This window comes from Diplotaxodon limnothrissa, linkage group LG12 (assembly GCF_057381915.1).
Source record: "Diplotaxodon limnothrissa isolate DT_005_m linkage group LG12, D_limnothrissa_male_GT1.1, whole genome shotgun sequence".
Classification (NCBI taxonomy): domain Eukaryota; kingdom Metazoa; phylum Chordata; class Actinopteri; order Cichliformes; family Cichlidae; genus Diplotaxodon; species Diplotaxodon limnothrissa.
This window is the reverse complement of record NC_140607.1, coordinates 12,426,315-12,439,089: the sequence shown is the minus strand read 5'-3', so window position 1 is coordinate 12,439,089 and position 12,775 is coordinate 12,426,315. Positions and strand designations below refer to the sequence as shown.

Sequence of the window (12,775 nt, the reverse complement as noted above, 5' to 3'; positions counted from 1 at the left end):
TGTCCTGAGTGGCCAGGAGGAACCTGCTGGGCTGCGAGCAGAGAGACAGGAATGCACATATGAATGGGTTAGTGTGTGGAGGGCACCTGCTGACAGAGGAACGGCGTGCCTCTGTGAGTCTTAGTTCATCAGCGTAACCATCTTGTTCAATTACACGTGCAGCTCGGTGTTGCGTTCCCTGGTCATTCACACTGAAAGGAAGTGTTGTCACCACCACTGGGACTCCTTTTTTTGCTGTTTGGTATTGTAGAGAGGTGCTTAATAAATGATGTGCCAGTTCCATTGCTTTAGCTGTGACTGATGATCCCCACTAAACACAGCCATTTGCCTCTGCTCTTCTGTTCTGAACTGATTTACATAAAAATAGGGTTTACAAGGAACTTAATTAAAATAATAATGTAAACTTGAAAACTGAAAGGTTAATCCACAACATATGTGGGAAACTGTAGCTCTATTGTAGAGTTAACCTTGTCATTTTTTTCAGATCTCATTATAATTTTAATTAAGTCCTCTAAGGGCTTCTATAATTAGCAATGCTGCTTAATTATGAATAAAGTTCCTCATTTGAAAGGATAGTAAACATAATTTCCATGGAAATTTACTTAAAGAAATTATAATAATTTTTTTAAGTGATTTTGAGTGTGCTATGGCTGCTGGTGCCAGACAGGTTGGGCTAAGTATTTCAGAAACTGCTGATTTACCAGGATTTTTACACTCAACTATCTCTAGGGTTTACATAGAATGGTCCAAAACAGAAAATATCCCGTGAGTGGCAGTTCCCAAGATGAAACTGCCTTGCTGATGCCAGAAGTCAAAGGAGCAGAGTGCTTTGAGCTGATAGGAAAACAACAGTAAATCAATCAACCACTCATTGCAACCAAGGTATGCAGAAGAGCATCTCTGAGCAACACAATGAACCAAGAAGGAGATAATCAACAGCATCAGAAGGCCATGCCATATGCCATTCCACTGTGACACAAACCAATTATTTCAACTACAGCAATGTCTTAAAACACATAGATAACCACTAGTTTCCTGCTTCTAAATTCAGGTAAAATTGAGGTTGTTGTACTTGCCCCTAAAAACCTTAGAAACATGGTTTCTAACCAGTGGAGGGCATTACCTTGGCCTCCTGTAACACCGTGAGGAATATTGGAGTCATTTTGGATCAGGATTTATTTTACAGTGTACATATTATACAACTATGTCTTATTGCATTGACTCAGTATCTCTAAAATAAGAAACATTCTGTCTCAAAGTGATATTGAAAAACTACATTATGCATTTATTACTTCTAGGCTGGACTACTACAATTCGTTATTACCAGGATGTCTTAAAAACTCCCTGAAAAGCCTTCAGTTGACCCAAAATGCTGCAACGAGAGTACTGACAGGGACTTGACACAGAGAGCATTTTTCTCCTGTATTTGCTTCTCTTCATTGGCTCCCTGGTAAATCCATAATCAATTTTAAAATCTTTCTTTTCACATTCAAGGTCTTGAATAATCAGGCCTTGTCTTATGTTAAAGACCTCATCGTACCATATCACCCCATAAGAGCACTTTGCTCTATGACTGCATGCTTACTCGTTCTTCCTAAGATATTTAAAAGTAGAATGGGAGGCAGCCTTCAACTTTCAGGCCCCTCTTCTGTGCCCAGTTTGGATTTGGGAGACAGACACCCTCTATTTTTAAGATTAGGCTTAAAACTTAAATAGTTTAATGAGCTTTGAAACTCTGTCTCTTTTTTGACAGTGTTCCTTCTGTCCCGTCTCCCTCACCTCACCTCCAACTGGTCTCAGCAGATGACTTACACCATAAGTCTGGTTCTGCCAGAAGTCTCTTCCTGTTAAAAGGGAGTTTTTCCTTCCCACTGTTGCCAAATGCTTACTCAAAGCTTTACAATATAAAGCACCTTGAAGTGACTGTCGTTGTGATTTGGCACTATAAAAATAAAACTGAACATAACTGAAAAAAAATAATGGAAAATAGACCTCCACTGAGCCAACAGCAAGCCAACATGTGCAAATGAAGAACATGCTGGAAAGGGAAAAAAAATCATATACCGCATATTCACAGAGCTCATTTGTAGATTTGGCAGGTGATATACTACAATATGGTTTCCCAAAACAGTCTGCTATGATAGAACCTTGATATATGATCCAACAAGCTTCATTAATTGTCCTCTGACTCATATGGAAACAGCTTAAGGGTTGTTTCACTGGCCATGCTTTTGAGAAGATTACATCTCCATAATCAATAAAAAGAAATTTAACCATCCATCCCAGAGTCAAAAGAAAAAACATCCGGGAATAAAAAAGAAGAAAAAAAATCAGACAATAACACAAAAATCACAGTTCACTGCACACAATTACTCAAGGAAGTTTTGACATTGTCCAGATGTGAGAGCTCCATTTTAGTCCAAAACACTGCTAACATGTCCTATGTTAAAATGACTATCTGATCTATGATGTGGTTGAAAAAACCTGGCCTGCAGATAGAAATAAAAAGCTAGCAAGCATGTGTCACATGGTGATCACCTGATAACCCTGACATTTCCCATGGTCACTGAGCTGACTGCCTGGAAGAGCTAAGCTGCAGCCTCTGGACTCATGGATCTGATCACCCGCTGACCTGGAAAGTGAAAGCGTAGGATCTGCAACATCACATCAACCAGCAGACAACATGCTTCTTTGAAGTGGGAGTGGACCTAAATTGGATTATGCAGCATCTCAGAGGAACAGCTCCCATATATTTGATTACACACGCCCCCTGAACCAACATCCACACGCCTACCTCCGCGACACACAACAGATAACATGGAGCTGTCTTCCATGCCAGACTCTGGTACTGCACCTCCTAATGTGTGCCCATCTGCCAGCCATTTACCTGATTACTTTGGGATAGCTCAGACAGGTCCGGCTCTGCCAGGGCAGCTGCGAGGCAAGAGAATAGCATTATTTTTGTTCAGCTGAACACAGGAAAGATAAGGACTAGATGACCTTTTTTATCTGTGAAAACAGAAATCTAAATAAAAACATTAAAAATAATATTTATATAACCACTGAAACCACTACTTTTTACAGCTTTAACATTATTCTCAATCTGTAGAAAAATACACAGAGGAGTATTTGCTCTCAATACTTAGACTAAAAAGTTCCCAACACCAACTTTAAATCCTTCACACAGACCACCTTCTATTTCTGAGGAAAATAACATCCAGTCCTGGTTTAACTTGGGCTCATTATGGTGGAAGTGGGTTCCAGGGCCAGGAAGTTTCATTGCTTTCCAAATAAATCTCGCTAAACAGAGCTGCAGTCCAAATTCCTCATCTTGTGGAGTCCTTCCCAAGTCCTCACACTATGCGAAGCCTCTCAGAAAACAGCCGTTAAAATCATGCTGCATTCTTCCTTTGCTTTAACATAAAAAATCTGAGAAAAATGAAGCAGCACAGATGCTTCAAAGAGATTTTTAAAGTGTGTGGCAAAAAATGGGTCTTTCTTGACCAAGCATTTGATTTTCACTCATGCAGGCCAGATTTTTTCTCACATAAACAACTCTCAAACTCAAACCAGGTCATGAAAAATTAAAGACCAAGGCCCTTAAGGTTTCCTCCAGTTTTATCAAGTGACACAGAGGGTTTTCATTAGCTCACTCACTGCTACCAAATCTGCATCACCATCAACTCTGATTGTGTTCCATACAGCCTGGCAGGGGAGCAATCACAGGGTGCTGTGGGTGGGTCCGACAGTCTGTGTGCCAGTCAAAATTACTGGTTCAACTCAAAGAGCAGAATGTGCTTTTTCCCCCTCCATAATGCCATTCAGACAAGAAAGAAAAAAGGGGGGAAAAAAGGCGAGCCAACCACCCTGCTATTATAGACATGTGGCAATCAAAGCGGGTTATCCCAGATACAGTTCCTCAGCTGTGTGCAAGGAGGAACTTGTCACTGAGCATAAACAGCTCTCTTGGCTTAGCTCTCGGAGTTAAAATACCCCCAATCCTACCCCATCTACCCCTCAACACCCTATCTCCCTGTGCTGTGTGGCGTCAGCTGCAATCAGCTCCAGATGTGGCCTGGCACCCCTCCAGTCACGGCATGGATGTGGTTTGAAGGTAGTTTGGAAACACCACCCACCAGCGGACCCAATGAAAGTTCCTCAGACTGCAGAGAGAGGTTTCTGTCATGGGTTTGTATCTGTGCAGACCGCACTAATACCCACACATCTGTAGGAGGCTGAGAGGAAAATGTATCTCTCCTATGTGCATGTGTTACTTATTGTACATGCTTTGAATAAGTAAGTATGTGAGATAATGGTCACACAAGTATTTCCATCTGTTTCAGTATAAGGAAATACTTCCATAGGTTTTTCACCTCCGGGCCTCCTTCAGTCATGTGACCTGTGTCTGATTACTTAAAAATGAACAAGTAATCTCAGTACAAAACAAACAAAAACAGCTAATAATTGCTATTTTTTTGTTAAAAGTTACATGCTAAAAATCAGCAGACCGTTAAGAATGTGAGACACTCATATGGTTTAACTTAATTCTGAAATCCTGAGACTCACAACTAACAACATCTCGGTGCAGAAAAGTGTTAATGCTTTGCACCAGAAGCAGAAGGTTCCACAAGCTTCCTCAAATACAGTCGTAAAACTAGTAAAGTAGAAACAACGAACATCCCACTGTGGCTCAGGAGGTCAAGTCGGCCAATTGGTTCTGTGGTTCGAGTCCCAGCACCTCCAGCTCATGTGTTAAATTATCCCTGGAAACATACCGAAACCCAAATTGCCATCCATTGTGAGCCTTATAGTTAGAAAGCACTTAAATACACAGAATAAAGTGCTGTAGGAATGGGTGAATGTGGCTTGTTGTGAACAACACTCTGAAGGCACAGTTTGGGTAAAAAAGTGTGACATACGTACCAGTCCATTTACCCTTTTTAAGCTGGCCCATGTTTTGTTTTTTAAATGACCAGAAACCAGAAAAAAACCTGTTGGAATTAGTTCACTAATATATCAGCAGTACAGCTGCATAAACATAAACTGCCTGGACACTAGAGTCCTTCTGTGATGTCTTGCTATCAGCTGTAACAGATTTCCCTCTTTCTCACAGTTACGCTGTTTAGTTCTCCAGCAATGTGCTGGGAGGATTGAATGAGGTCACTTTGTGCTTGTTGCCATCTAATTCAGATGGTGTCCCAGGGAAAGTGTCCAGCCCTTTTAGGACAACAGCTCCCCCTACTGTTAAGAGTTTAAAAGTTCAACAAGGATCACTTTTAGATAAAAGCGACCCAAAAACAGACGAGAAGTTGGCGTACAGTTTTAATAGAAACACATGCCATATGCTCAACAGAGCCAATTATAAAAACTGATATTGTGACTGTAACAGGTGACTCGTACTATTGTGTAACACTCACAAGGGGTTTCCTCTGTGAGCTTTTAAAAGCTGCACTCCGTGTTCAAGTTCTGTGACATCATTGCACCTTTCAAATGATCTCTGTACTCTGCACTGGCATGTTGTCCTTGTCTTGCTGTTGCTAAGTTGTGTGACTGTTTTGGGTCTTGTACCAAACGTAGGAGTCTGGATACAAACTTAATTCCACAAATACACATCAAAGCTTATAATGCACCACCAGTTATCTTAACATTAAGCCACCAAGAGCACTTCAGCTCAAAAGGTGGGCGTGTTCGATTGATTCTTCCCACTTCCGAATCCATTTCCTCACCATGTCTCAGTTCTCATCAACAGCTGTAACTTTCTCTTCCAAACATGAATGCTGATGCTTGCTAAGGAAAATGTGGGCGATCATTCGTGTGATCTTAGTAACACAGCATGCCTCAGGTTCAGTGCATCTGCCATCAACAGGGGGGTTTTAAGAGCTCCTGCAGGTGTCCCTGCTGTGCCAGCTGGTAGGGTAGCTGGAGCCTCTTGTTCATCTGGCTGCGGAGTGCTGGGCAGTGCTCAACAAGGAGCTGACAGACCTCTTCGTGGCCCCCTTCTGCAGCCTGCTCAACCATGTAAGAGAGTAAAAGATGCAGACACAAGTTAAATGATTATATCTCAGCAGAATGGCTGTGTTATTGCTGGAAATTCTGTACCTTGTGTAAAGGGGACATGCCATCATCATCACAGAGTGCTGGATCTGCTCTGTGTTGCAGAAGGAGTCTTACCACATTCAGATGACCGCAGTAAGATGATCGATGGAGCGGCGTGGCCCCGCCTGGCGTCTGCGGAGACGCACAGGCACCGTTCTCAAGAAGAAACTTGCACACACAGAGATGACCACTGCGGCTTCCATAGTGCTAAAAAGGAAAACAGCATTAGTAAATTACAAGTTTAGGTACATGGGTACATTAGGTACATGAGCTCATGCTGTGCAGCCAAACGTGTCTTCTGTAAACTGACCAGAGCGGTGTATCCAGCTGAGTCTCTCAAATTAGGGTCTGTCCCCTTCTGCACTAAGTACTTTACCCGCTCCAAGTCTCCATTCATTGCAGCAGACCAGATACCTGCACAGGACGCACAGCACCCTACTTCACTGACACATCTTTCAAATCAGAACAAAATAGTATTGCTTGGCCTAGTCTACATATTTGATAGCAGTGCGGTTTAACTCAGTCACCACATGCCTGAAAGGTGAATGCAAACCTCGTTCAAAATCCATTTCGTACAGCGTCTGGTAAACACCAGCAGAGGAGACGGGATGAGAGCAGCACAAACAATGCTGTCTGTCAGACATTTCTTAAAAACGCGATAAATGAAAACATTCAAACCTGAAGGTGAACGCAAGTTTATAGTTACAGAAATGCTGTCAAAGATTACTCTGTTGACAGTAACACTGTTCTTCTTCTACTGCTATTGTTGGGCTGCTCTGTGGCGCATTACCACCACCAACAGGACTACGTCGCAACAAACAAGCCGCAAAAATGCTGTTAGTGAACCAATGAATGTTTGGCCCGATGACAAGTTGAGATGTTACATTTGAAATAAGATAAAGGCTGATGCGATGCGAATGAGTGGCGCTTTTCTTCACACGAAACGAAAACCTTCAGGATGGCTAAACGCTAGCGCTACAAATAACTTACGCACGAAACGTGCTTACGTAGAAGCCTCTCAGCCAATTACAGAGCTGTTTACAGGCCCCTTCAGATGCTCTCAGATTTGGTAGCGTTACATTAATGGATTTGTTTAGGCAAATTAGCGGCCGCGGTTAACTTTGACCTGCGGTGACATAATTATTATCAGTGATGCACTTCTACAGCGACTGCAACTGCTCACGCTTGCACTATCATTTTATAAGCATCAAAAATTACGTATGCTGTTTGAAACTTATACATATCACACCATCAGCTCTATTTAATGCTTGACAACAGCACAGATCCAATAAATTAATACAGTTGACTCAATAGAAAACACATTGAGCTTTTTAAATATAATAATAACACTCCCAAGTTCAGCTGTGCCTATAAGTATTCCTCCAAGTTACACTTGCAAAAAATATCTAGTTTTCCCGACAGCTGTGAAGGCATCTTTTGTCTCGTGTTGTTGTCTGATGCAGCAAGCTAGTCAGCTTCATTTGTTTCGGCACACGAAAAGGAGAGTAGCTGGGAAAGGATACGTCATTGTCCTATTATTTTAGCCTTACTAGACCTTCAGCCATAGCGCGTGAAGAATGAGAAGAGTCACGTTATTTGTTAACGGGACATGTAAAAATGGCAAGGTGGGTAATAGTGTGAGAGCTTGGGCCGCAGAATGACTGGCTTTTTCCACTGTACGTACCTAAGGTGTTTCAGGATGCACTGCTAACTGCTGATACTCAAACGCCACATCATGTACTCATATGATGACAGGGTTAATCTCTGACTTTATTACATTTTTTTTCCACAAATAAACTACCGTTGAACTTTAAGGTCAATCACCATTTCCACCGTGAGTCATTTATGTCATGTGTATGTTAGGCTGGAGTGACCCTTTTGCTTTCAGTCCTTAATCCATCGTTTTTCCCCCCTCTCTTTAGGTTGTAGCAGTATACGGAACCTTGTCTGACTTACTATCTGTAGCAAGCAATAAGTTAGGAATCAAAGCCTCCTGTTTGTACAATGGAAAGGGTGGTCTCATTGATGACATTGCCCTTATAAGGTAAGCTCAGCTGTGACAACAAATTTGAAGGTCTCCTCTCTACATTATGTTTCTGACATGTGCGTCTGTGCCTCTCCCAGAGATGACGACGTGCTGTATGTGTCAGAAGGAGATCCATTTATTGGTGAGTGCTGGCATGTCTGCTGCTGGAGTCTCATCCACTGTCAGAGTGTCCAAAGGTTTCAATGTCTCTGTTGTCTTCCTTCACTTTATTATCACAGACCCTCAAAATGAAGCCAAGATTACATCAGATCCGCTGGCAGCTCACACTGACTGGCTAACCCTTAACATTGGTGGCCGTCTTTTCACCACCACCAGGTATTTGCGCTTTAAATTCAGCTTTCATGCCATATCTCATTCGTTGTTTCTCTGTTCTCTGGTTGCTGAATGCATCTTCTTTTATAATCAGGAGCACCTTGGTCAGCAAGGAGCCGGAGAGTATGCTCGCTCACATGTTTCGAGAGAAGGGTACTGAGACCAGCTGATCAATGAGCATTTCAGTTCTTATTCAGCCATGTTATTGAGTAAGTTTCGTCAAGCTCTGTGTTGTGTCTGTTTTCAGATGTGTGGGGAAACAAACAGGACGAGCATGGGGCTTACCTCATTGACCGCAGCCCTGAGTACTTTGAGCCTATTCTCAACTACTTGAGACACGGTCAGCTCATTATCAATGAAGGCATAAATATACGAGGTAACCTTTCTTCTTTTTCTTTTTTTTCCTTCTTTTAAAAATGTTATTCCTAAATGATGAGGTCTACCTGCATGCAAGTGATCTAATGTCTAAAATGTTAAAAAAAATGGAGGGATATGTAGCAATCTCCTGAATGTTTTCCAGGTGTCCTCGAGGAGGCTCGCTTCTTTGGAATTGAGCAGCTTGCTGAACAGCTTGAAGTAGCGATCAAGGTAGTTTTTAATGCGGAAGTCAAAAAGCTAGTTTACAATAAAATCACGTTTTATGCTGTTAAAAATGTTAATAAAAACAAACTGAAGTAATTTGTAAACCAGTTAAACCCGATATTTGATAGAGAACAGTACAAAGAAGAAAAAAAAACAAGAAGTATTAAAATTGCATACTCATTTTGAATTTGATGACTGTAATGTTATTTTTTTCTTTTTTTTAAAGAAACAACACTCTGGGAAAGCAATTGTTGTACTTTTTGTGCATGTTTTTGTTTTTAGTCTTTCAGTCCATGCCTGCTTCACATTCAGATGCTTTTTATTATGCAGCCATGTTGATATGTGAAGCTGGTAAACTGTAACTGAGCATGCAGAGTGCTTATAACTACAAGCCACATTCACCCGTTACACATATATCTATAAAACCACTTCTTTTTTTTCTTCTTACACCCAAGCGTTTTGTCTAGCATTTATACTCACACCAATGGTTGCATTAGGAGCAAATCGAGGTTGAGTATCTTGCCCAACTACCCCCGGCTGGGGAATCAATCCTCTGACTCAGCCGTCCCCAACACCCGGGCCACGGACCGGTAGCGGTCCGTGGCCCAGTAGCGGTCCGTGAGTCGTTTGGTACCGTGCCGCGAGAGTTGAGGCTCGGGTGTGAAATGTATGGTTTTTATCGTTAAGTCGGTTTCCCTGGGTCTTTTCCCGTGTTGTAGTCGTGTGTCTTATTTTGAAGGAAATATTTACGTGTTACTATAGCAACCAGAGAGCATCAAGAAGCAGAGAGGAGGATGTTACTCTCAATGTTGTTGGCGCATTTCAGGAGGATGCTGCTAATAAAGTTACACAATTACACAGCTGAATTTACTATTATATTTACATAATGCCACAGTTTTTGTCTGTATCATTTTATTTTGTTGTATTTATCTGCGACACCTTAAAGGCCGGTCTGTGAAAATATTGTCTGACATTAAACTGGTCCGTGGTGCAAAAAAGGTTTGGGACCACTGCTCCGACTGATATACGACCTGCTCTACCTCCTGAGTCACAGCTGCCATAGAATGTGGTTGGCATTGTCTTACATGAATGGTGTAGAGGCTTTCCTTGAAAAGGAAACAAATCAACTGGGAAGTAGAATATGTCACGTCAAATTGTGTATACCATTCATCTTAAATGGTGCGTTCACAAATGTGCTAGTTACCCATGCCATGTGCATTAATGCACCTCCACCACACATGCTGACTTTGAGCTGTGCTCTTAATAAGCCGGCTAATCCTATTATTTCTCTCCGTATTGACGCTCCATTTATGGGTGCACCTGGAAACAGTTTACCGTCATTTGTTTTCAGACGTGTTCCTGAGTCCATGTCTGTGTTACTAAAACACAACAATACAAGTTTTTGGTCTTGTCCATTGTGTGCAGTGGAATGGATAAATACCCATTTATGCTAATGAGCTGTTGTCAATTAACTTTTTTTGATATTATGATCTGCCACGTGATTGCTTTTTCCCCCCCCACAGTTTTTTGGGAAATTAAATATCGGAATATATTTTTCAATTATTTATAAAAAAAAATTTGTTTTAACATTAATATTTTATTATCAGAATTATAACCTGTCTTTGTAAATGCAGAAAGTATGGAGTCATTTGGAACTCACTGAAAGCCCAAATTTAACTGAGAATTTTGATTTTTACATATCACCTCTGCTTCTTTGGAAACATGGTTGTTAAAAATGTGATCTCTCCCTTGCATGCTTTCTTTTTAAACAGAACTCGCAGCCACCCGAGGACCACTCTCCTATTTCCCGCAAAGAGTTTGTCCGTTTTCTTTTGGCAACACCGACCAAGTCAGAGCTCCGCTGTCAGGTACGGTTAGATGAAACCGTTTTAATTCACTCTCATATCATCTGATCAAATTTATACTTGACCCTATTGCTCTTAATGTTTCTAGGGACTCAATTTCAGTGGCGCCGATCTGTCCCGACTTGACCTGCGCTACATCAATTTCAAGATGGCTAACCTCAGCCGCTGCAATCTGACACATGCCAACCTGTGCTGCTCCAATCTGGAGCGGGCTGATCTCTCTGGAGCCAACCTGGATGTAAGCGTGGCGGCTCTGGTGTTGTTCAGGCTAAATCTTATACATATCCATTCACGTCTGTAAATGCTTCCTCCTTCCGTGTATCTTAATGTGCTATTTTTTTGTTTGTTATGTTTTTTTTAAATGTTGGCCTTGTGGTGATGCAAAAATGTACTTGTCTTAGGATTTTTGGTCTCTATCTGCTGCCCCCTCACTTGTGTAGAAAAAAGGACTACTCTGTTCTTTAATATCTTAAAGATACTGCTACAAATCTTCCTCTCACATTCAGCTTATTTAAAAAAAAAAAACGGCACTTTTTTTCTCCATAATCTTTTCATTAATAATTTGTAGAGGTTAGGTCAGACTATCATAAAAACTTTTGCTCTTTGCTCTGCTGGTTGCAGGGTGCTAACTTACAAGGGGTGAAGATGCTGTGTTCCAATGCTGAGGGAGCTTCTCTCAAAGGATGCAATTTTGAAGATCCATCTGGACTGAAGGCCAACCTGGAAGGTAATCTTTAAAAGCTTTTCTGATGAAAAAGGAGGCAGCTTTAATTTCGTTTTTATTTTTTGTTTTTGTTTTAACTGTACGATTTTTATTATTATCATTTTTATTTTTTTCTTTAAATCAGGCGCTAACCTGAAAGGAGTCGACATGGAAGGAAGCCAAATGACCGGTATCAACTTGCGTGTGGCCACTCTCAAAAATGCAAAGCTGAAGAACTGTAATCTGCGGGGAGCTACTTTAGCAGGGACAGATCTCGAGGTGAGTCAAGGATTATCTTTAAAAGCACAGAATAAAGTGGGCTCAGGTGGCAGGTTTTGTTTATGACATCAAAATCAGGAGCAGAAATAATGACACTGCGAATCTGAATAAAATTCCCAATATGTGATGCAGCTCGCGAAAAGCAAAGTCCCACGTTTTTGTTTGTTTGTTTGTTTGTTTGTTTGTTTGTTTTTTATGTTTCCTGAAATCTTAAAACTAGATGACATGCAAAAACAGGTTTAATTTATCGCTCTTTCTCCATTTTATGTTCATTTTAACTTGAAGATCTCAAACTTTGTGCTTTTCGAATGATTGTGGAGCAAATAGACACTGACCTGAAGCACATTTGTAAATGATTAAAAGCTTCACTAAACTTACAAGAAGCCGGTCGATCTGTCACAATCCACACAGTGTTAACAGCACAGGCCAAAGACGGCAAGGCTCGCCTCATTACTTAGGAATTTTCATTGGGTTTTTTTTTGTTTTGTTTTTTTTCTCCTGTCCAGAACTGTGATCTATCTGGCTGCGATCTACAAGAAGCTAACCTGAGAGGGTCCAATGTCAAGGGAGCCATTTTTGAAGAGATGCTGACCCCTCTGCACATGTCACAGAGTGTTAGATAACTCAACACCACACCTGCAAGTCCAATGCGGGCCACAGCTTTCCCCAAGTCGCTCCTTTTCAATCTCTCTATACCTATCAGTGCAGTACAGGTATATGTATGCACACCCCTGGCATTCCACCAATATTATGTTAGCTTTAAATATATTGCACTAGAATTTATCCAGGGTTGTCTTATGTATGTTTGTATAGTAGGGTGTTTTGAGAATGTTCAGCTGCGTTTATCACCAAAAAAGTAAAAGGTTCCTAGTTTGTGTAGATGTGTCTGGA

General features: G+C 41.2%; 2 protein-coding genes across 2 annotated transcripts; one reads left to right on the top strand and one right to left on the bottom strand.

Moving 5' to 3' along the window:
• Window positions 1-5,818: 5,818 nt before the first annotated feature.
• Window positions 5,819-6,740, bottom strand: ankrd39 (ankyrin repeat domain 39). The gene is made up of 4 exons (XM_085367970.1): window positions 6,650-6,740; window positions 6,407-6,510; window positions 6,100-6,303; window positions 5,819-6,006 (listed from the first exon to the last, which is right to left on the bottom strand). Exons 1-4 carry the CDS (start codon window positions 6,738-6,740, stop codon window positions 5,860-5,862), a joined length of 546 nt encoding a protein of 181 aa, XP_085224096.1. The 3' UTR covers window positions 5,819-5,859.
• Window positions 6,741-7,591: 851 nt separating this feature from the next.
• On the top strand, window positions 7,592-12,574 carry kctd9a (potassium channel tetramerization domain containing 9a). The gene is made up of 12 exons (XM_085367969.1): window positions 7,592-7,721; window positions 8,019-8,140; window positions 8,221-8,264; window positions 8,362-8,458; window positions 8,550-8,608; window positions 8,703-8,831; window positions 8,976-9,043; window positions 10,810-10,905; window positions 10,991-11,140; window positions 11,524-11,629; window positions 11,751-11,884; window positions 12,391-12,574. The coding sequence occupies exons 1-12, from the start codon at window positions 7,674-7,676 to the stop codon at window positions 12,505-12,507; spliced, it is 1,170 nt and encodes a 389-aa protein (XP_085224095.1). The 5' UTR covers window positions 7,592-7,673; the 3' UTR covers window positions 12,508-12,574.
• Window positions 12,575-12,775: the final 201 nt, after the last annotated feature.

Bases quoted from the DNA above. Each gene is read 5' to 3' on its own strand.
- ankrd39 (XM_085367970.1), bottom strand. From the start codon at position 6,740: ATGTCTGACAGACAGCATTGTTTGTGCTGCTCTCATCCCGTCTCCTCT. The intron at 6,511-6,649 runs GTTTGCATTCAC...CGTCCTGTGCAG, and splicing joins CGAAATGGATTTTGAACGAG to GTATCTGGTCTGCTGCAATG. The intron at 6,007-6,099 runs GTACAGAATTTC...ATGGTTGAGCAG, and splicing joins GCATGTCCCCTTTACACAAG to GCTGCAGAAGGGGGCCACGA.
- kctd9a (XM_085367969.1), top strand. From the start codon at position 7,674: ATGAGAAGAGTCACGTTATTTGTTAACGGGACATGTAAAAATGGCAAG. The intron at 8,832-8,975 runs GTAACCTTTCTT...AATGTTTTCCAG, and splicing joins TGAAGGCATAAATATACGAG to GTGTCCTCGAGGAGGCTCGC. The intron at 11,141-11,523 runs GTAAGCGTGGCG...TGCTGGTTGCAG, and splicing joins TCTCTGGAGCCAACCTGGAT to GGTGCTAACTTACAAGGGGT.